The following is a 22,167-nucleotide window of genomic DNA, read 5'->3' on the forward strand; positions in this document are numbered from 1 at the left end:
TGCCATGTACAGCACATCCCCTCACCCTTTCCCCTGGCACATTTCCCCTCTCCCCTCCTCTGCATTTGCGCGATCTCAATGTCACTTGGCCTAGTAAGATCGTTGTCTCTTTCCTCCCTCTCTTCCCCCTTCCTTTCCTTGTCATGCCTTGAAACACATGTGTATAGGTGTGTTACAAATGCCATATCATATCATGGATGCCATATTTGTATTCTTCATATCCAACTGCATAAATTCCTATTGTGCGTGTACTTCATGATGAGTGCATGTGTTCTTCGTGTCTAATGCATGCACTTCTGCTATGTATAGTTTGTGTGTATATTGTGATTAAACAGAAATTATTCCCCCAGAAAACCTGGCCAAGGAAAGGCAGACGACTTCTGTTCCTGACCCTGGGGGTAGAGTAATGTGGGAGGATCACATGAAGGGACAAGTAGGTCATTAGGAATTGGAAACTCCCTTTTGTAACTTTCCCCGAGACGCCACCAGTCTAACGGCTTATAGTAAAATAGAAGCTAGCAGAGAAACTGATGTTTCCCTTGTGGACTCCACGTCCTTCTATTCTCAAAGTTCTGGGATGAAGAAGAGGCCTGTAGAGGCACAAAACTACAAAGTGGAGCCTGTTAGTGGTAAAGACCCACACCGGAAGGAGACTGGGAGGCATAAAAGGCCCCCTTCAGGTGCCGGCCATGACGAAGAGCAATAGTAGAACATGGAGTAATTGTGGCAACTCCACGAGGCAGCAGAATTTACTGGAGAGCAGAGATGCTGGGACCAATATCATGAGTTGAACGGATGCCGGTCCTGAGAAGGTCTCTTCTTTCTGAGATCTTAATTGCAGAGGTTGCGCAGTGGGAAGCACACCATTTAAAAGGTTTCCCACATTGTGAGTCGGGCTTGGTGGCAGTCAAACCGAGCCGTGGTAGCACAAATAGCTCCTCTATTGACTTGCGTGGGCTGCAGGAAGCCAAGAAGCAGAGGCTTCTGGCCCAAGAATGAAAGCAAAAGCAGAGGACCTGGAGGAAGTGAGGTGAACGGGTGCACACTCAAGACCTGGTGAGTTCACTAAGAGATAGTGACACCCAAGCCCTCTGGAACCACTTGTTAGGAAAGATTTCATAATTGTAGGTAATTTTCCTTCCATGTGGCAACCCCCAAACTTTTTGCTGTTGTTTTACACCCTGATCTAGACTTTGCCAGAGAAGCGCAGCCTTCTGCCGCACTCCTCTGGGCTTTCGCTCCATTCTTAAGGGGAAACTGACATGCCCTTAAGACAGTCAGTACTGGGAGACTTTGTTTCCCTTAGTCCTTTCCTCATGTTGCAGCTTTTGAGCAACATGAAACAAGAGTGCACCGTAACTTACATTACCGCGCTCTTGGGTCTCTAGTCATCCCAAGGCCCTAGAAACTCTCGCTGGACTTATCATGAAATGTGCAAGTGTGTCACGGACGGGACTGGTGGCAGCTATCGTTTCTTTGTGTTTTGAACCACTTTTTGCCATGTTAACCGTGCTTCCCGCGTTTGGCCCAAATGGGTGGCCTGGCCTCCAAAATGGCCATGCCACAAGGTTCTTTGTCCTGTCCGCTGACCGTCTTGCCCCTTCACGTTCCCCCAGGTCAAGCTGACCCGGGGCAGTCCTTATTTGGTCATGCACTTTTCCGCGAAACACAAAGCTTTCACAGGCTTCTGCATGTCTTGTGTGTGCCTCCAGGATGTGGGCTGTGATGTCTGTTCCCAATACACATCCTGGGTGCCAGAGAATCTAGAGTGTCCTGAGTGCCTGGGACCACCGTGGTCCGAGATAGGTCCACGTATGGTGTGAGTGTTTTGTGAGCAGATCTCCCATTGGGTCCTCTCCGTTTTGGCGCGAAGGGAACTCTGGATAAGAGGAGGCTGAAAACCCCACTACCATGTCGATTTCCTGAGTTCTCATGAATGAAGGATAAGGAGCCAAGTATCCTGCAACTAAGAAGCTGAGTCGAGGAATCGCTGGTGACGCGCTGAAGGTTTGGCACCCTGCACTGCTGTCGTCCTGTGAAACCCCTCTGATCGAAAGAGAAGGCCTGTACTGGCGCTTCGACCCTTTAGAATAGTGGGAACAACTATTCTCTGCATCTTCACCAAATCCTGTACGTGTGCCTTTGGAAGTGTCCCTGGGCCATCCAGTGGACCGACCAGCCTACACAGGAACCTTGCTCTGTCACCGCCGTCTGGCTTACTGCTAATCCCGTGTCCTCGGCACTCTCACACGATTCGTACACTTGGCATTCCCAGGTCTGAAGTGAGACGCGTGCTTTGGGATCAGAATACCTGCGGTTGCCGAGTTGCCCTGCTGTGGTAACAAACCTTTGCGTGTTCGCTGCATTTGGGACACATTCGACCGTGACTCCTGCTGTCGCGGAATCTACACGGCGTCGAGACATCCTGCTGATGCATCTGAACCTGCCAGTACCAAAACGGAACCAGAGAAGCCTGGGCCTGCCTGCATCAGGGACCGGTGAGTAGTCAATACCCTAACCGGTCACCGTCCCGCAGGAGCCTGTGTCTTTCCATCGCTGTCGTAAACAGCAACCCTTTTCCGCACTGGCACCCTGCTTCTGCCCACAAGTGGAGGCTGCGCTTGAATAGTGGGGAACTGTTCATCATCGTTTTTTTCACCTCTCTGAACTGCCTGATTTCCCGGAAGAGACTCCCCTTTGCCCGTTGGCACCCGCGTGTGCAGGTACTTTTGAGCACAAGGCTCCACTCTTCGTATGGGCTCGGACTTCCTTCTAGTTAGTTGGCCTCTGAAGGCGAACTGGGTCCAACGATTACTTGCACTGCCTGTTTTCCTCCCCAACTAGGTGGTCTGCATATTTTGTGCTTCTAACTCTTTAGACCCCTTGGTCTTGTATATATATTGTATTGCTTGTGATGTGTTGGTTTATTGGAGTTTTACAGTGATTCTTTACTATGGTCGATGTTACAAAGGCCTTGTAATAAATGTGTCTATATTTTTAATATAACGCCTGTCTGGAGTAATTTGTAAGCGTCCTTGCTTTGTGTGCTCATTGTGGGCTTTCAGTCACCCTCACCCCTCTTGAGACCTAGTCTTGACCACCGCCATCGCTACCGTGATTGGTCTGGCTTGTCCAGAGGTTACCCTGTTCCAAGAAACGAGGCTGGCCTTCTGAACCTCTGCCCCTTCAGGTCAGAGTTCAGAAATCCATCTTAACACCACTTGCTTGCCAAGTCTGGGTGCCTTAACCATAGAAGCCGTACAAGCAGAGTGGAATAGAAAACAAAATGTGTTTTTGAATACTGAACTGAAATAAATCAGACTAATCATTATTTTGCAAACCAAGCTGACTTAAAAAGGAGCAAGTGGAATAATAGGAACTTAATCATCAGACCAGAAATGTTGTGCGATTGTATGTTTGTAGGTCAGATTAAAAACCAGCAACAAGAGAGGGCAATAATTCAAGAAACCAATGCAAACAACTGTTGCCAAAGCCAAAAGAGAACTAGAACAAGACAAGATAAAAAGCAGGAGTACCAAATCAATCCACGAGGGTGCAAGTGACAATCCAAATGTTTGGAAAACGAACTGCCCATATATAAAGAAGTTCATCAGAGGAACATGCTTAAACCCACATTGCCAAAGACAAAGAAATGTAAGAGTGAGAGAAAACCATTGTCAGTGGGTAAACAAGAGTGGCAGTAAGGCTGCTCTTTTGACAGAAGGTTTTCAGAAGGAGTGGAGTATAACCTGCATTGTGTGTGACAATTACAAGTGTTTAACAAACAGCAGCAGTGTAGTTCTTGTTTTCCCAGAAGAAATACAGTTGGTGTTGTGAAGCAAGATACATTGATAGCTTGTTGGAGGCTAACCTTTACCATAGAAGTACTTGCAGTTAGTAGTTTATTCTGTCCTGGTAGGAGAGTACACCAGGACAGAGGACTTTGAAGTAGTAGGCCTTGCAGGTGAGTGGACCACGTGTAAGTCATTGGAGTACTGTGGTGTGATTAAAAGTCTTGAAGAAGACAAGGCAGAACCACAAAGGCATCTTTTTGAGCCATTACAGGATAATTCTGGCAAAATAATATTTCGGAAGCAAGTGTTGTAAGGAACTGCTGCAGAATCATCTATGATTGTTAAAACAAGTGTTTTGTGAACTGTTGCTGAATTATCCGGACAAAGACAGATGTGTTGATCTTTATGAATTATGAACGCATTTTTGATTTTTGAGAAGAAGTTACTTTTAGCTCTTTGTCACAAGTGAAAAGAGTAAAAGCCCAGTTAAACTAATTTGAACTGTTGGTTGAATTCAAATCAAAACAAACAGAATGGTATTGGAACCTTTCTTGTCAAGTTGGAACCAAAAGACCTGAGTTGGAACTTTATTACAAGACAGGATTTCCTTATTTTTTTGGGAACTGTTAAATAGAATGGTGGTTTAATCTGGGGAAGGAGAATCTATACAGAATATAAGGTGAGATAGTTATCACATTGTGAATCTAACTGTTAAAAGTGTTATATTTCATCTGCTATATGTTACCTTGTTGAGTTATTGTATGTACAAGTGCAAGGGATAGAAACTTTTTGTTAGAGTGTTTCCTTTAAATCCATGTCAGTGTAAAGAGAGTGAGGCATTTATCAAACCTTTTGAGTAAATAAAATAACATCTTTTGAAAAATCTTCAAAGTTGTCCGCCCCATGTTTGTGACCCCTTACAATATGTATAGTCCTCTAGTTACTCAATCTCCTTCTTTATATATAGTAACAACTACCTGTCAATCTACTAGTCAACTCATCTATCTTATTCATGAGAGTAACTTTGAGGTTTAGTTGGCCTCAGTTTCCACCCGTGGGCCCTTGGGGCAGCAGAGCTGTCTCAACTGGTAATGGTTCTCACCTGGAAGATACTTGCGAGGGGCAGCGTTTGGAATCAGAACTTGTATATTCATCTGAGTAGGGGAGGTGGGTATTACCCGTGTATTCACCTGTCCCATTACAGAAGCATCACTGTTCCTTTTCATTTACAAGATTCCTGAAGCTAACTGAGCAAATGTCTGTGCAGACAAATGCTACATGTTGGGTATTGCAGGCAAAGTGCTGAGGACTCTTGGCAAAGGAATTCAGCAGAAAAGCATTGCATTCTGGAACCTGGGGGGGGGGGGCTATTACGAAAGTCACTTGAAAGTGAGGAACAATGAACCTAACCCTTTGAGCCACAGTCCAGTGCTATTTGAGAAAGAAGCTGACCTGGGCATTGAGATAACATATTGTGGCTCGGGAATCATGACATGCTTGCCGCTAACTCTGCCTGACTCTACATTTAGTAGTTTGCCAGGGTACAAAGTAAGTCCTCATCACTAAGGCCTGAGCACACAGCTCAATTGTCTTGTGTTGCACATATCCACAATCACCAGTAAATTATTGTGAGTCCATGAGCTGAAACCTTGCTCTTGCTCAAAAAGATAATTTCATGTATTAAGGGTCGCATCGTTTTGTCACAACAGGTGTAACGAATGGGTCAGATTTACTGGAATTGCAACTCGTGCAACCTGAAGCTGCTACACAAAGAACAGCACACTGTTTTTGACAACTCCAACATTCCCGGATCTGGAGTCTGCCATCGCCATTATTTGCGGGTGCCAAGCACATTAGCTAGAGCAAGGTATGGCTCAAGGAGCTGCTGCAATTAGGGCTTTCGCTATGTTTTGTTGGACACAGAACTTTCCAGAATGGAGCTCCAAGATATTTGACTTGGTGATACAGATGTAAGGCAGAGTGGATAAGAAACCGTGTCCTGTGGCTCTACAGAGGAAAGCTATGATGAGACACTGTGCATAGCTTTTGCCATCTCCCACTGAAACCTACTTTAGGGTCAAATTGCGGTCCAGCCTCCCGTGGGAAGTGTTAGAGGCAGGATGCCACCAGAAAACACATTTACATTGACAAGGAACCTTCCCGTTTCCAGGTTCCCCACAGTCTGATTAATTCTGCGGCAGTCTTTCACAAACTCACTTTCATCAAAGCTTCTAATATGTTCTGGTTATTTAAATCTGGGGGTTAAATGCCTATGCATAGGGGAAATTAAAATCATTTTGTTTGGAATGTATGTTTCACTCTGCTTTTACAGCAGCCTAGGCAAAAGGCCATCCATGCAGCAATAGCCTACACATAAAAAAAGGATTGACTAGGGAAATTCTTTAGTAAATCGACAATTAAATATTACAATTAAATTAACATAAGACAATAATGCACAGAACACTAGATATGATATGATATGGTATGGTGTTTGTAACGCGCCTATACACAAGTGTTTCAAGGCGCGACGTGGCAGGGAGGGGGGAAAAATAGGGAAGACAGACAACGATCCTACTAGGCCTGGTGTCATTCAGAACGCACAAGTGCATGGGAAGGGGGGAAGGGAAAAGTGCAAGGGGGAAGGGAAGAGGGGAAAGTGCAGTACAGGGGTAGTGAATAACAAGATAAATAAGGGCTAGCTGGTGGCAAGTGCAAGGTAAGTGCAGAATAAGTGCTGGGAAGGGATGCAGAGACAGTCCTGCAGTGCAGGGGTTGCCAGGGAGGCAGTACAGGGGAAGAGTGGCAGGGCCAGGGACCGAGATCGGTGAGAGTGGCCCAGTTGCAGATTCAGTGCAATTTCAGTCAGGAATTCAGCAGGGGAGAGGGGGAGAGAAAGCAGAAGCAAAGAGGAAGGTTTTGAGGTGCTTCCGGAACCGGAGATGGTTCTCCTCAAGTTTCAGGGAGGCAGGAAGGCTGTTCCAGAGGGAGGCCCCTGCCGTGGAGAGAGATCTACCCCCAGCTTGTTGCTTCGAGAAGCGGCTGACCCTGAGGGAGTTAGAGACGGATGAGCGAAGGGCTCGGGAAGGAAGATACTTTGGAAGAGAGAGTTGAAGGTATTTAGGCCCCAGGCCCCAGAAGGCCTTATGGACAATGCAGAGGGTTTTGAACTTAATCCTCGCAGCCACTGGGAGCCAGTGTAGAGATTTCAGACCTGGAGAGATACGGTCCCTGGGCTTGATGCCAAGGACAAGTCTCGCAGTCCTGTTCTGGATGAGTTGCAGAGGGCGGAGAGTAGAGGCAGGAAGATTTAGATAGAGGCTGTTACACTAGGCTGGATACTGGCCAACATGCAACACTTCAGTGTTTGTGAGGTTGTCGGAGGCTGTGTGGTCTGATAGATGAGACACATGCGTTCAGCCACACACGACTTGGGAGCAGAATTGGAGAGTTGTGTTACCTAAATTAAAAGAAGAGTGGCATCTAGAGAGGATAGGAAGTCAGGGGCAGTGTTGAGGATATTCTTTTGAATAGTTTGAAGCTGTATTTGATGCTATGAGATGATTCATTCTCTCCTGCCAATGTTTATGCCCCCCCCACTCCATATTCTTATGAAAATGAAATTCAATCATATTGAAAATAAATGGCAGAGACGGTCCGAGATTCTTTGTGTGTGCACATGTGTATATTGTGTAGTTGGACAGTCTCACAAACAGCTGGTAAGATCCCAATAATGGATTGTGTTACCTTTCAGCAAGCGTTCGTCGTCGTGCTCTGTCCTGATCAGTGGCACGCCCCCCATGGATCGGAAGATGGCGGCGTCGCGCCCCCAGTAGTCGCTGTACATCCCAGTAAACAACTCGCCACCTAGAGACAAGACACAATCGAACAGGTCAGTGGAGGCTGGTATGCTTTGTAAATCACTGGGCAACACATTATATGTACACTTGAAGGTTGTTATCTCGTATCCGAATCCCAAGAAGTGCATTGACCTCCTGAGCCTCCCTTTCTAAAGCTACAGAGACACCATGGAAGATGGAGGTGCGGGTGAGGAAAGTGGGCACAGGACTGTGGCTACAAGGTGAGCAGGCTGCACACTGAAAATAGGACACACTCCACAATGTTGGCATTTAGGGTCTGCTCGGGGCTTCCATGAAAGTGAGGGCCCACAACGAATACATTTTACGAGAGCAGTCAACACAGTGCATAGCGTTTATGACTATTTAAATGATTTATTAAACATTGTGCAGTTAAGGAGTGGTGTGTCATTTGTTCTTGACATTGTGAACTGTCTTGTGCCCCACATTTTCAATTATTTTGTTGATTCTACTATGAAGAAAACGTCACTATTTAATGTAGTAAAGAACACGTTGCTGAATACATTGTAATGAATGTTTGAACTGAACTAATATCAGCATTACGGCCTTCCTTTGGAGAGTCTTCTATACTTAATCTGTGAAGGCTACAGAATCTTACTCCCAAGAAGACCACGTTCAAAAGCACAGCAGGTGCGTCTGCACCGATGCCTGGACGGCTCTGGCAAAGCAGCTGCTTCCCCCTGGGTCCGGTGGCAGAGCTGTTCTGAGGGAAGGCAGGCAACAGGTAGCAGGGTCGCTTTCCTGCACCTACAATATGTCAGGCAGGGTTGGGTGGATGCAGTTTCTATGGCAACATACAGCACTTAGTCTTTGAAATAGGAAAGAGTAGCAATAGGCCCTGCACAGGTTTTCAAGCATGTATTCTTCACAGGAATAAACTGTGCATGAACATATGAAAACCTGTGCTAGAACATGGGGGTAACATGGAGGTAGGTTGTGTATGCGATTGCAATCAGTGGGGCAATTTAAGAAAGATGCATTTTAAGTGTGAGGTTCACTTTATTCCTTGCGTCTTTGCATTTCAGGTCTTAATGCACGAGCCTCTAATTGACGGAGTGGTCTTACAAAGACTATGGAGCTGGCTATGGGGTCACGAGACCAACAGCGACCCCCCCCCCCCCCCCCGCCAGGTAAACTGTCAGTGTGTTCCTAATACCTAGGTATACAATGGATCATTGAACCATTGGAGAGGTGGGGGGGGGGGGGGGCAGAATCACCCTAGAACCGATATGGGGTTAGACTGTGCAACTAGAGTGATGTTCCTTAAAGGGCACATCACTGCAAATAAATAGAAACGCTCATGCCATGCATGGGATAGTTCCATTGTTAGCACAGAAAGGCTTCTGGGTGTTCGGAAAGCCCTCGGAAGCACTGCTCTTTCCCAACAGAGTAGTTTGCAACAGTGCAAACAAGCTGCATCAGAGAGCAAGTTCGTGCCTGGCACCGAGACTACTATATTGAAGTTAGAGTATTCTGACTTTGGAAGCTCAAAGAACAGGCTGGCATGTGGATGGGTTGCCCATGCAAAGGCTGGCATGCAATGTGCCGCTGTCTCTCGTGTGGGTAAGTAAGGAGCTGGGGGAATACACCATTGTCAGGAGCCCCATGCTACTAGGCAACGGTCGGTCAGGCTTTTGCCCCTTGCTGTGTGCCCACATCGGCCTTCCTGGTGGATGAACAGGTTTCACCCACGTGCTCCTTTCCCTGCGGCCACAGGCTCAGGGGGGAATTGCAGCCAGTGCTAAACCTGCACCGAGACTGGACAGGAATGAGGTTTCCACACCCTACCATTCAGCCAGAATGTGTGCGGCATCGCAATGCACCATGCAGCCATGCTCAGTGTCTCGGAAGACCGGGTGTGAAGCAGGTGCTCAAGAAAGCAAACCAAAGGCTTCTAGTAGCACCCAAAGCCCAGCCCACAAGGAAAGGCACTCGTGCTTTCTCAAGCCAGGCTTTGAAACTTTGCCACCAACTCCCAGGACAGACGGGCAGCAAGTGTGCAGGGGGCCAACACAGACCCGCCTGTTCCCAGCAAGTGATGTAACCTCCCACCTATCCCCCCCCCCCCGCCACCACACACACACACACCTCAGTGTCGGCGCCCAGCACTGCCTCAAGACCCGCCTTTCCTCTCAGGCCGTGTATGTCTCCTCACCGTCTTTCTGGATGCCCCTTTGGGATCACGCAGTCTCGAGGGATACTCACATGGTATATTAGTGATAAACGAACCCAAATAAATGTACCTCACATTAAATAATGCACGTGTGAATTAATGGACACACCAAACACTGGCTCTCTCACCGAAATACACAAAGCAAGCAGACCAAATGACACCCTGATGTAGCCAGGAAATAGGCACACCTTGAATACATCATCATTTGCAGAAGGACATGCAGTTCACCTTGTCCAGGCACTGTTTTTCCAACCCTAGCCTTTTTTTTTTGGTAAAAGCTACATAACATGTTCACTCATTATAAAAGATAGTGTTTAAGTACACCCAGCTGCTGAAGCCCCTCCAGTACTTAGCCCTCAGAGCAGCACGTCGATTATAACAAGATAAAATTACTTTTGAAAACGTGAAAAATATTTAAATTTTCATGAATTTTACGAAGGTAGAGATAGTTAACTATTAAGGAAATTAAAACAATCTTGAACGGCTGCCACCTTTCTAACCACTAGGTGGCAGTTGTGTATTATTTGACAAACATATTCGAATTTTTATTCTTTCAGAACGTGCTGTCCTATTTTTAAACAAGCAGTTCAAAAATGAGGTCGCCCCAGGGACGTCATTTCACCAAAATGCCAGGGGTAGTGGAAGTGAAATCACATGACCCTGGACGTCTGATGACATCCCAGGAAGTGATGTCATTTGACCCCACCCTGAAATGACATCACGGGATGCGATGGAACACGACCTTTTACCCCTTGACAAAACAGAAAATGACATCACATAGCATTGGTCCCAAGTAAGCAGACATTAACAGTGGAATCTACTGATCAACCACCCCAAAGTCCACTTAATCCCCATCCTAAGATTGCAAAAACTACATCTGCATCTGCTGGGACTGGACTGAAATACCTATTACTTAATACACGCTCCCTGGTTAAGCACTGTCATGAGGTAGCAGATCTCATTGTTCAGGAAACAGTGGATATATGTGCACTTACCGAAACATGGCTGCATGACACCGCTCTCCACTCCCTATTATTGGCCACTCCAACAGGTTATTCCTTCTTCCATTCCGATAGACTGGAAAAACGTGGCGGAGGTGTGGCAGTGATCTATAGAAGTACTATTAATATACACAAATCTGTCAAACTAGTCTTGGATCAATGTGAAACTCTCTTTCTCAAATTCTGCTACAGTTTCTCTTAACCTCTTAGTGCTCTATAGACCACCTATTGATACTCCTTCTTTCGAAGAACAACTGCTGGCTTTTATTGGCAACTTCTGTAAACCTCATACACCTACTATTATTCTGGGTGATATTAACCTCTGGGCTGACAATCCCTTGGATGCCTTGTCCACTTCCCTAGCAGATTCCCTGCTCTCCTTATCCTTTACTCAGCACGTTAAAACCCCCACTCATACTGGTGGCAACATACTTGACTGGGTCATAGCAAAAAATGTCCCTATCATCAACATGGATGTAAATCCATGCATCTGGTCAGATCATTTCTCCATAATCTTTCAGACTAACCACAATTGTATTCTGAGAAAAGATAATCAGCCTACTATTCCTGTTATGTCAAGGAACCTACGCAAAGTCACCCAAGAAGCCTTTCGTACTACGGTCATTCCTCTATTACCCCCTTTAGAGATGACCATGCCACTCTGCGACTTTGTAGCTAACATAAGATCCGCACTTGACAACACTTTAGAAATACTAGCCCCACTGAAACCCTCCAAAAAAAAAAGGATAAAAACGCTCCCTATACTCCATTCTCAGTTGAAATTACTGAGGCCCATTCTAAAAAACGCAAAATGGAACGACAATGGCACAGACAACCATCCGAGTCCAGTCTGTACGCCTATAAGCAGGCGCTTTTACAGTATAAATCCCTTATTCGTTCAACGAAAGAATTGCATCTTAACTCTAGGATCTCTAAAGCCAAATCTAGCTCCAAAGAGCTCTTTGTCATTCTTCAGGAGCTCAAAGGTTGTACTACCATGTCAATGCCCCCGGCAGACAGTGCTTGGTGTCAAAACATCCATAACAGCTTCACCAAAAAAACTCTAACTCATCAAAACAATATTATTTCTCAGGTCAAATTATTGACTAATACCTCCTCCATTTTTGATAACATGGATTCGCCTAATGATTCTCATGTTTTCACCTTTAAACCCGTTTCTACAGCCGAAGTTATCGACATCGTCGTAAAACTCAAACCCACTTCCTGTAGGGGAGATGTTTTTCCGGCCTCCTTATTTAAAGATCATATTCATACCCTTGCCCCATGGATTACTACCTTTGTTAACAGATCCTTCAGTGAATCATATGTCCCCGAAAGCATAAAAGAAGCATGGGTCACTCCTTTGCTTAAGAAGGAAAATCTGGATCCTGCAGAGGCAGGAAACTATCGCCCAATCACTAATGTTCCCTTTTTGCTGAAAATCATAGATAAAATCGCTTACTGTCAATACTAAACTTTTGTCGAGGAACATGATATTCTAGCCTCTCAACAATCTGGGTTTCGCCCCAATCATGGGACCGAGACTGCACTGCTAGATTTAAAATCCTACATTGCTGGCCTTATTGACAAAGGGCATACCGCCCTGTTACTATTATTAGACCTATCCGCTGCGTTCGATTTAGTCGATCATCAACTACTGGCGGATAGACTAATCACAATTGGCAAATGTTCCCCTGAAGCCTCTGCCTGGTTCAAATCTTTTTTGGGACCACGGAACATGAGAGTTACTAAGGATAATGCTCACTCCATGGCATCCCTACTATTATGTGGTGTTCCACAGGGCTCATGTCTTTCGCCTCTTCTCTTTAACATCTACTCTCGTCTTCTCTGCGCTCTTCTGTCAGCCCTAGGCATTTATTTTGCCAATTATGCTGACGACACGCAGGTTGTTATTAAACTCACTGGTGAGTATCAAAAAGATGTTGAGCACATCAACTCAATCTTCACTGAAATCCAGAAGTGGATGGCTCTAAACTCACTGGCCCTCAACAATGCAAAAACAGAACTGTTGATTTTAGGTACCCAGAAAAATCTGAAGAAACTTGACACAAAATATGACAACTTTCTGATTGGCCAGCATACAATCCCCGTATCTAAGTCCGTAAAGACCTTAGGAGTTTACTTTGACCCGCAGCTATCTTTCACCCGTCAGGCCAATTATCTCAAATCCTCGTGTCATTATTATATTCAACTTTTATGGCAGATCCGTCCTTATCTGTCTATAGAGAACCTTGCTGTGATTGCAGCCGCCATTGTAAACTGCAAGCTCGATTATTGTAACAGTCTAATGATCGGTACCTCCCAGGCCAACATCAAAACCTTGCAGATCATACAAAACAACGCAGCACGCGCAGTAATGGGCCTTAAACGCAATATGCACGTCTCTGACGCCAGGCGTAGCCTTCATTGGCTCCCTGTGAAACAGCGCTTACACCACAAAGGCCTTACTACTGTGTTTAAATGCCTTCATGGCCAAGCTCCATCCTATGTCGCTACCAGGATCAAAAAGAAACCTGTCATCCGTCTCTTGCGCTCAAGTAGCAACACCGTCTTGGTTCAGCCCCCATCTATCCTGAAAAGATTTGGGGATATTAGCTTTGACTCTTGGGCTCCAGCTCTCTGGAATGCTCTCCCTAAATACCTCTCTAATAGTGAGAAATGGAAGACCTTCCTGTGTGATAAAGGATAGGTCCTCTTCTGTCCTCTTAGCGTAGCTCTCTCGGTACTTGAAATCAGTCTTCCGCTATCTTTTCCTCATTTTGCTGGTCCTTATGAGGTTTAGATTTCACCAGTTTTCATGTCTTTTCGTTCTCTTTGTCTGATATTGTTTTCTGTTGTTTCTGTCCCTTTCCTCCTCTTGTGAGCGCCCTGAGGCCTATGGGTTGGTGGCGCAATACAAAAATATATAGATAGATAGAAGTACACTATGACAAATATGGTTACAATACCACTGTCACATGATAAACATGTCATACAAGAATGGATCACCATATGTATCAGCAGAAAATAACATGCTATCATTGCAACTTGCGTAAAGCAAAATACAGAGGCCAAAATGGACGCGCATTCTACCCTTAAGGCTTCTTGGAGTATTTTGTCTGCATTGTGAATTTGAGGTGTTTAAGGACAGACTAAATCAGTGACTCATCCCCTGAGGTGTGCCTGAAATAAACCATTAATGAGTCTAGCAATTATTGTACAGAAATCTAGAATGACAAATGATTTGTTATTCCTACTCTTTCTTATTTAGGGTCACTGCTCAGAGTGTTACACTCTGGAACCCCCTGGTTTTATTTTTATTTATTTTTTTTAAGTCTGAACATTGCCCATCAAATTAGTAATTTATTTTAGTGGTAGCAAGGGAGACCAAAGGGGTAGCAAGAGAGACATCCGGGGTTGCTAGTGCGATCCCTGGTGACCCCTAAATGATGACATCCCAGCAAGGATGGGGGTTCCATCATCTTAACAGCCATTTCTATGTGTACACCAGCACAATGTTCGCAATAACTGAGTCTGCACTGGTGTGTGCTAAATCTAATATCATTGTCTGCTATTGTAGTTCACAGAAGTGCCACCATCCAGACTCCGGTGTGTCAATTATTTATAATTGGTTATTTATGACGCGCTTAATAACTGGAGATAAGAGTTTATGAGGGTATAGTAGATGGTACAGGAGTCAGCCCTGTTAGGGGTGCAGTTTGGAAGTGGACCCTGACAATGAGTCTGCTAGGTTCTGCAACATCAGGGCGGCACTCACTCTTGCCGCGGCCGCTGGAAACGTCTGTGCCAGGTTCGGCAACGGCGTGGCAAAACCACCCTCTTTCTTTGATGATGTCCGGCGGCATGCAGGGAGAAACAATGCCCCATCCGCTGCCCACCGGACCAACGTTGGAGGGAGAGCAGTCCCTCGAGTCCTCTAACCACCGCAATCCCCATGTCACCATTACTTACCAGCTACACTGGCAGACACAGCCTCCATGGCCGCCGCGGCTCCAGGGGAGAAACACCATGGCAGGGGGTGGAACTGGAGACATGTCGTAGGGGGGAGGGGAGAGGCTCTCTGTGGCACACAGCACTCCACGAGCAGCCATGTGAGCAGGAAGGGGCTGCAGGGACCCCATTGCCAGGATGGATACGGGATTTGATTGGGGGGTTCCGGCCCTCTAAGTGGTACAGCTGGAGAAGGGGTGGGGATGGCATCTCATCTTATACGGATTGGAACCTTTAGAAAGCAGCCTATCAGGGTGGGGAAGCCAGGAACCACTTCTGATTGATTAGAAATAAGTACTTGATGTGTTGCTCCTCTTGAGTTCTGCAGGCACTTAGAAGAGATAATGGTAAAGGATCAGGTGGCAGTATTTGCCAAGGCACTAATGAAACCCATTTTAAACGTAGCCCTAGGTTCTGGAGTAAAGGAATGTCAGAGATGTCTGGCTGTTTTTTGCAGAAATAACGTAGTCGATGAAAGAACCACAAACAGTGCATCACAACAGGGCACATGCTACTGAGAGGTAACCCTGAAGGTAACTTGCCGAATGACTAACACATGCTGAAGGTACCTTCCCAAACCATTAAGGACTGTATTTTGTGTACCATCGACCATGCGAACAAATGTTCTGTGGTGAAATAGTTCCACTCTTTCCTGCTATCCTGGGCTTTCCTCAACCCCTGTAACCCCCCATTGCTCCTTCCAGAATGTGACCACGCTGTGTTGCCATGTAGAAAAAGCAGGGATTTAGGTTCACACACTTCTTGTGGTAATATGGGCCTTGACACACTGATAAAAACGCTGCATATGGTGATCTACTCTTGTATGAAATGTATATCATATTACAGTGACATTGTCACCATATTTTTCTTAGTGTACTGAGGGACTATGTGATGGCACTTCCTGTGATGTTAAGGGGTCAAGGGTCTTGTGCCATGACTTCCTGTGATGTCATTCGGGGCAGGGTAAAATGACATTAAATCACTTCCTATGAGGTCATCAGGGAGGACAAGGGTCGTGTGATGTCTTTTCAGTTAACCCTGAATTTTAGTGAAATGAAGTCCCAGAATATGAACACACTTTTTCTATGATATAACTGAAACAGAACCTTAAATCTGATGTATATAATAATAATGCTTTTGCCAATACTTCCAATTCATGAATATTTTATCACGCGCTTAGTACCAGAGACCAGTCCATAAGCGCAGGACCGGGATTCAAACCTTTCTTGCTTCCAAGACAAGAGTGTTGCACTGAGCAATCCTCCCTCCCCTACTAATTTTAATATTACTACTATGCACATTAATAATATGCTAATGCTACTATTCATACCAAAGATGAGAAAAACACTGCTGAAACAATTACCACCATTGCTAGTAATGATAATACTACTCCCTCTACTACTGATGAAAATACTGCTCCCTTTACTACTGATGATACTACTGTCCCTTCTACTACTGATGAAGATACTACTGCTCCCTCTACTACTGATGAAGATAATACTGCTCCCTCTACTACAGACGATAATATTGCTCCATCTACTACAGATGATAATACTACTGTCCCTTCTACTACTGATGATAATACTACTGTCCCTTCTACTACAGATGATAATACTGCTCCCTCTACTACAGATAATACTACTGTCCCTTCTACTACTGATGAAGATAATACTGCTCCCTCTACTACTGATGAAGATAATACTGCTCCCTCTACCACAGATAATACTGCTCCCTCTACTACAGATGATAATACTACTGTCCCTTCTACTAATGATGATGATAATACTACTGTCCCTTCTACTACAGATGATAATACTGCTCCCTCTACTACAGATGAAGATAATACTGCTCCCTTCTACTACTGATGAAGATAATACTGCTCCCTTCTACTACTGATGAAGATAATACTGCTCCCTTCTACTACTGATGAAGATAATACTGCTCCCTCTACTACAGATGATAATACTGCTCCCTTCTACTACTGATGATAATACTGCTCCCTCTACTACTGATAAAGATAATACTGCTCCCTTCTACTACTGATGAAGATAATACTGCTCCCTCTACTACAGATGATAATACTGCTCCCTCTACTACAGATGATAATACTGCTCCCTCTACTACAGATGATAATACTGCTCCCTCTACTACTGATAATACTACTGTCCCTTCTACTACTGATGAAGATAATACTGCTCCCTCTACTACTGATGAAGATAATACTGCTCCCTTCTACTACTGATGAAGATAATACTGCTCCCTCTACTACAGATGATAATACTGCTCCCTCTACTACAGATGATAATACTGCTCCCTTCTACTACTGATGAAGATAATACTGCTCCCTCTACTACAGATGATAATACTGCTCCCTTCTACTACTGATGACGATAATACTGCTCCCTCTACTACTGATGATAATACTGCTCCCTCTACTACAGATGATAATACTGCTCCCTCTACTACAGATGATAATACTGCTCCTTCTACTACAGATGATAATACTGCTCCCTCTACTACTGATAAAGATAATACTGCTCCCTCTACTACAGATGATAATACTGCTCCCTCTACTACTGATGATAATACTGCTCCCTCTACTACAGATGATAATACTGCTCCCTCTACTACAGATGATAATACTGCTCCCTTCTACTACTGATGAAGATAATACTGCTCCCTTCTACTACTGATGAAGATAATACTGCTCCCTCTACTACAGATGAAGATAATACTGCTCCCTCTACTACAGATGATAATACTGCTCCCTCTACTACAGATGATAATACTGTTCCCTTCTACTACTGATGAAGATAATACTGCTCCCTTCTACTACTGATGAAGATAATACTGCTCCCTCTACTACAGATGATAATACTGCTCCCTCTTCTACAGATAATACTGCTCCCTTCTACTACTGATGAAGATAATACTGCTCCCTTCTACTACTGATGAAGATAATACTGCTCCCTCTACTACAGATGATAATACTGCTCCCTTCTACTACTGATGAAGATAATACTGCTCCCTTCTACTACTGATGAAGATAATACTGCTCCCTCTACTACAGATGATAATACTGCTCCCTTCTACTACTGATGAAGATAATACTGCTCCCTCTACTACTGATGATAATACTGCTCCCTCTACTACAGATGATAATACTGCTCCCTCTACTACAGATGATAATACTGCTCCCTTCTACTACTGATGAAGATAATACTGCTCCCTTCTTCTACTGATGAAGATAATACTGCGCCCTCTACTACAGATGATAATACTGCTCCCACTACTACTGATAATACTACTGTCCCTTCTACTACTGATGAAGATAATACTGCTCCCTCTACTACTGATGAAGATAATACTGCTCCCTTCTACTACTGATGAAGATAATACTGCTCCCTCTACTACAGATGATAATACTGCTCCCTCTACTACTGATAATACTACTGTCCCTTCTACTACTGATGAAGATAATACTGCTCCCTCTACTAATGATGAAGATAATCCTGCTCCCTTTTACTACTGATGAAGATAATACTGCTCCTTCTACTACTGATGAAGATAATACTGCTCCCTTCTACTACTGATGAAGATAATACTGCTCCCTTTACTACTGATGATAATACTGCTGATGTTACTTTCAATGTTTCTATAACTATTAGTAATAATAATACAATGAATATTACTGATACTATTATTAATGCAAGTACTGCTACCATTACTAAAAATACAGCTACTATTATTACTATTAATACTAGTACTACTGATCATGATAATTCTGCTGCCACTACTATCACTGCTACTATTAATACTAGTAACATTACTAATAACCAACAAAAGAGACTAATATTACAAAAAACCATCATACTACTATTGCTGCCACTACCTCTACTTCTACTACTAATAATAATAATACTAATATCCAAGTGACTTATTAATAAGACTGTTAAACGGGATATCATATTGTGCCTCCTTTATTGTATATATTGGCCTAAGCCCAGTCACTCTTTGAAGAAATCCGCGTTGCAATGTTCTGACCTTAGATCGACCTAGCCGCCATTTTGGGAACATCCACCATTTTGATTTCCACCTCATAGTCACTGTGTATTCTAAAATGGTGGACAGTGTTCTCCTGCTCGTAACCTTAGCCATCCTGACCTTTACACAGGTTAATGCCTAAACTGCCTGTAGGCTAAATGTTTGGGTCGTGTAATAAGACCATGTCCTATGTTTGACCAAATGATCAAAGGATTACTCACGACAAAAAGTCTGATCTGTGGGCATACATTGAATACAATGTTGTTTAAATACTGAATGTGAGCACTTGTTCAACTGCATTGTATAAAACATGTACCAAGGCTTAATGTCAAATTCTAAGATACACTGTTGCCATTGTGACTTGTTGTTTATAAACTAGACGTAATCCACATGCATATAGTTGGACTAACTAGAGGCGAACTCAGCACAAACCCTAGTCTGAGAATAATTATCTTGCAGAGGGGCTGGACATTATAATTGGAAATGTATAAATTGTGCAAGTGTTTAGACGTCCAGTACCTCTCACTTCTCACACCGAAAGGACTGGTATTCGCTGTGATGTACCGAGGGCCAGATAGCTATCTGATACTTTGTTTCTTTTTAAACGGTACAGTGATTTGAATAAAGATCTGAGAATCTTTATAAGCCTGTGTTTGGTGTATTTCCTTTTGTGGTACTCAGCCTTAATATTTCTCTTTTGCTTTTACAAAACTACCATAGCTTCTACTAGTGAGACAGTTTCAACAAATTGAATGAAAGGTTTTTTTAAAACACCTTTTTAGGGAACAACACAATAAACCTTCAAAATTAAGTATTCCCACGATTCCGGCCTAACTGACTCCTCCCACGCCACCACCCACAGAGAACACGGGACTCATACCTGGAACAAACATACAAGACAATATAAAACATGCCGACAGAGCCTTGTCCAGTACATCTGTCCAAAGAGACCAACCAACCGGTAGCTTCACTTGTCAAACACTGCAAACAACACATGCTCACCAGCCAGCTGGCACACAATGATGGAGACAACACATGTACTGAACTCTGCATTTACCAGGCAACCACAATGCATGTATTGTTCATTTGTGAGGCACTTGTACATCAAGTAGATTATGTTTCAAAGTGCCCAGTACTAATACTACTCCTAGTAATACTACTCCTAGTACTACTACTACTTCTAATAAATATATCACTATTACTATAATAATAATAATACAAATCACACTTCTAGGCACTGTACTAATAGCTGTTAGTATTACTCCTTGGAACACAACTATATTTGTCCACTTTAAAAGGATGGCTGGGTCAGGGTCTACCATGTATCGAGGTGGCCAATTGCCAGATGACCCCATGAGTGCAACAATCAGTTTAATATTCATGACCCCGCTCCCTCGCCTGGCCGTCCGGACGCCCAACCTGGGACAAGAACAAGCATGGCTGCATTTTGTTATCTAAACATTGTGGAAATTAATTCTTAAATGACTTTAAAGAGTTCATTGGCTATGTGTCATGACTTGCACGCCATGGAATCTGTGGAGGCAATGGAAGAAGGGCTGACTTGGTTCCGCAGGCAGCCGTCTAGTCTTTTTACGCACGCACGGAGAGACGCGTACAAGTAAGCGTCAATCAGTAGTGCCGGTGCGTTTCAACCCTGCTTCCTCTACGGGTTAACACGCTGTGATACACCCTCCTTCGGTTTCCCGAACTTGAGTGTTTCCTATCCGCTTCTGTTTTCCCTCTGTTTGCCTACCCTCCACCCGCCCATTGTCTGTGTTTACCGTGTGTTCCGAGCCTCGTTCCTTTCGGCACGGGAGCCTCCATTCCGTGCCTACCTTCCTGTTGTCCAGGGTTCCGCCCACCTTCTGCTTAGCGGTGCCCGATCCTCTTTCCGCACCCCCTCCTAGGAGTCCTTTTCCTTGTTGTCCCTGGCTCCGGGGGCCTCCAGTCTGCCCCGCATCCTTACGTCCTCTTTGGTACTACAACCTTCGGATTCCTGAAGTGCATTCTGGGAGCTGGAGTTCTCTTTGCAGGCAACACCTTCAAGCCTTCCTTCCAAGACATCTACAGTACTGTCAACTTCCCAGTCCTCCAGGGTTTTTTAGCTACGCTTTTCCTTGGTTTTAGGGGGCAGGCTCTGTGAGGGTCCTTTTGCCTGGCAGTTAGCTAGTTGGCAAGGTGGTCTCCAGTGGAGCTCGTCCTACACTCACAAAAAAAAGACAGGACACCACCTGGAGGGAAAAAAGAGCAATATCCACAGAGAGTTCCAGTGAAGAAACCAGTACAGGTGAGGAGGAGGAGGGGGCAATTGAGGGCATTGATCAAGTCAGAACTTCATCAGTTTATGAGACTGTGTCAGAAGCACAGTAGTAGAGTTTTTATTTTGTTTTTATTGTATCATACCGTTAAATGAATAACTTTTAATACATATCAGCAAGTCCATTAGACATGTGCAAAATGACCAGCCGACTGGATGGGCCACAAAAGGTTTTGGGAGGATAGCTCAGGGGCAACGTGCTCGCCTTGGAAGCAAGACAACACGGAGCAACACAGGTTTGAACCCCAGGTCCGTGCTTAGAAACCTCTGGGTATCAAGTGTGTTATAAATAACCAATCATAACACATCATATCAACAGCTTTAAAAAAACACAGTGTAAGGTGTTCAGTTTTCTAACATTAGAATTATACTATACGCCTCCACTTTTCAGTAAGAATGTCATTAAACCCTCATGAGAGGCAGACATAAAATACTCCCATAGAGCGACGGGAGAACCCGAGAATTCAAACCCTGAGTCTCTAAGGGCCCTACTGCCCAGGTGAACAAAGGCATTACAATCGGAGAGAAGATCACGTGCCGATTCCACCTCATCTTCACCACAGAATCAACAGTCTTTAGCCCCCTTTGGAATATTGGACCCCCTGCCTACGGTCTCATATGTGTTAACTGCATTGAATTTAAGTCGTAGGTAGTCCCACACAATGTGATTTCCGAGGAACCGGCTAATGTATAAAGGAATCGTCAGCCTATCAAGTACGTACAGAAAAAACCCATCAGCGGTGGGCTTAGAGGCCAAGTTGACAATCATTTGGTCTTGGTTGTTTTTCACCAACTTGCCCTCATTGTGCGCTTAAAATGATTCAAACCCAACATCAGAAGTGCCTCCCGAGAGCTGACAAGCACCTATTCAGCAAGACGCTGTATGCCTCCATTTGTGGACAGCTTCATGTATGGTACCTTGGTGGAAAAGGCATCGAATAGCATCCCCGTG

At 44.5% G+C, this 22,167-nt stretch overlaps 1 protein-coding gene across 2 annotated transcripts in view; it reads right to left on the reverse strand.

Moving 5' to 3' along the window:
• Positions 1–22,167, reverse strand: part of SEMA3E (semaphorin 3E) — a 516,349-nt gene that overhangs the window by 84,391 nt on the left and 409,791 nt on the right. For both annotated transcript variants that reach the window (XM_069627817.1, XM_069627818.1), the window contains exon 6: positions 7,539–7,658. In XM_069627817.1, coding sequence (XP_069483918.1) covers positions 7,539–7,658 — 120 coding nt within the window. The remainder of the gene's footprint in view (positions 1–7,538; positions 7,659–22,167) is intronic.

The sequence above is a fragment of the Ambystoma mexicanum genome, chromosome 12, assembly GCF_040938575.1.
Source record: "Ambystoma mexicanum isolate Mex_15411 chromosome 12, UKY_AmexF1_1, whole genome shotgun sequence".
Taxonomy (NCBI): domain Eukaryota; kingdom Metazoa; phylum Chordata; class Amphibia; order Caudata; family Ambystomatidae; genus Ambystoma; species Ambystoma mexicanum.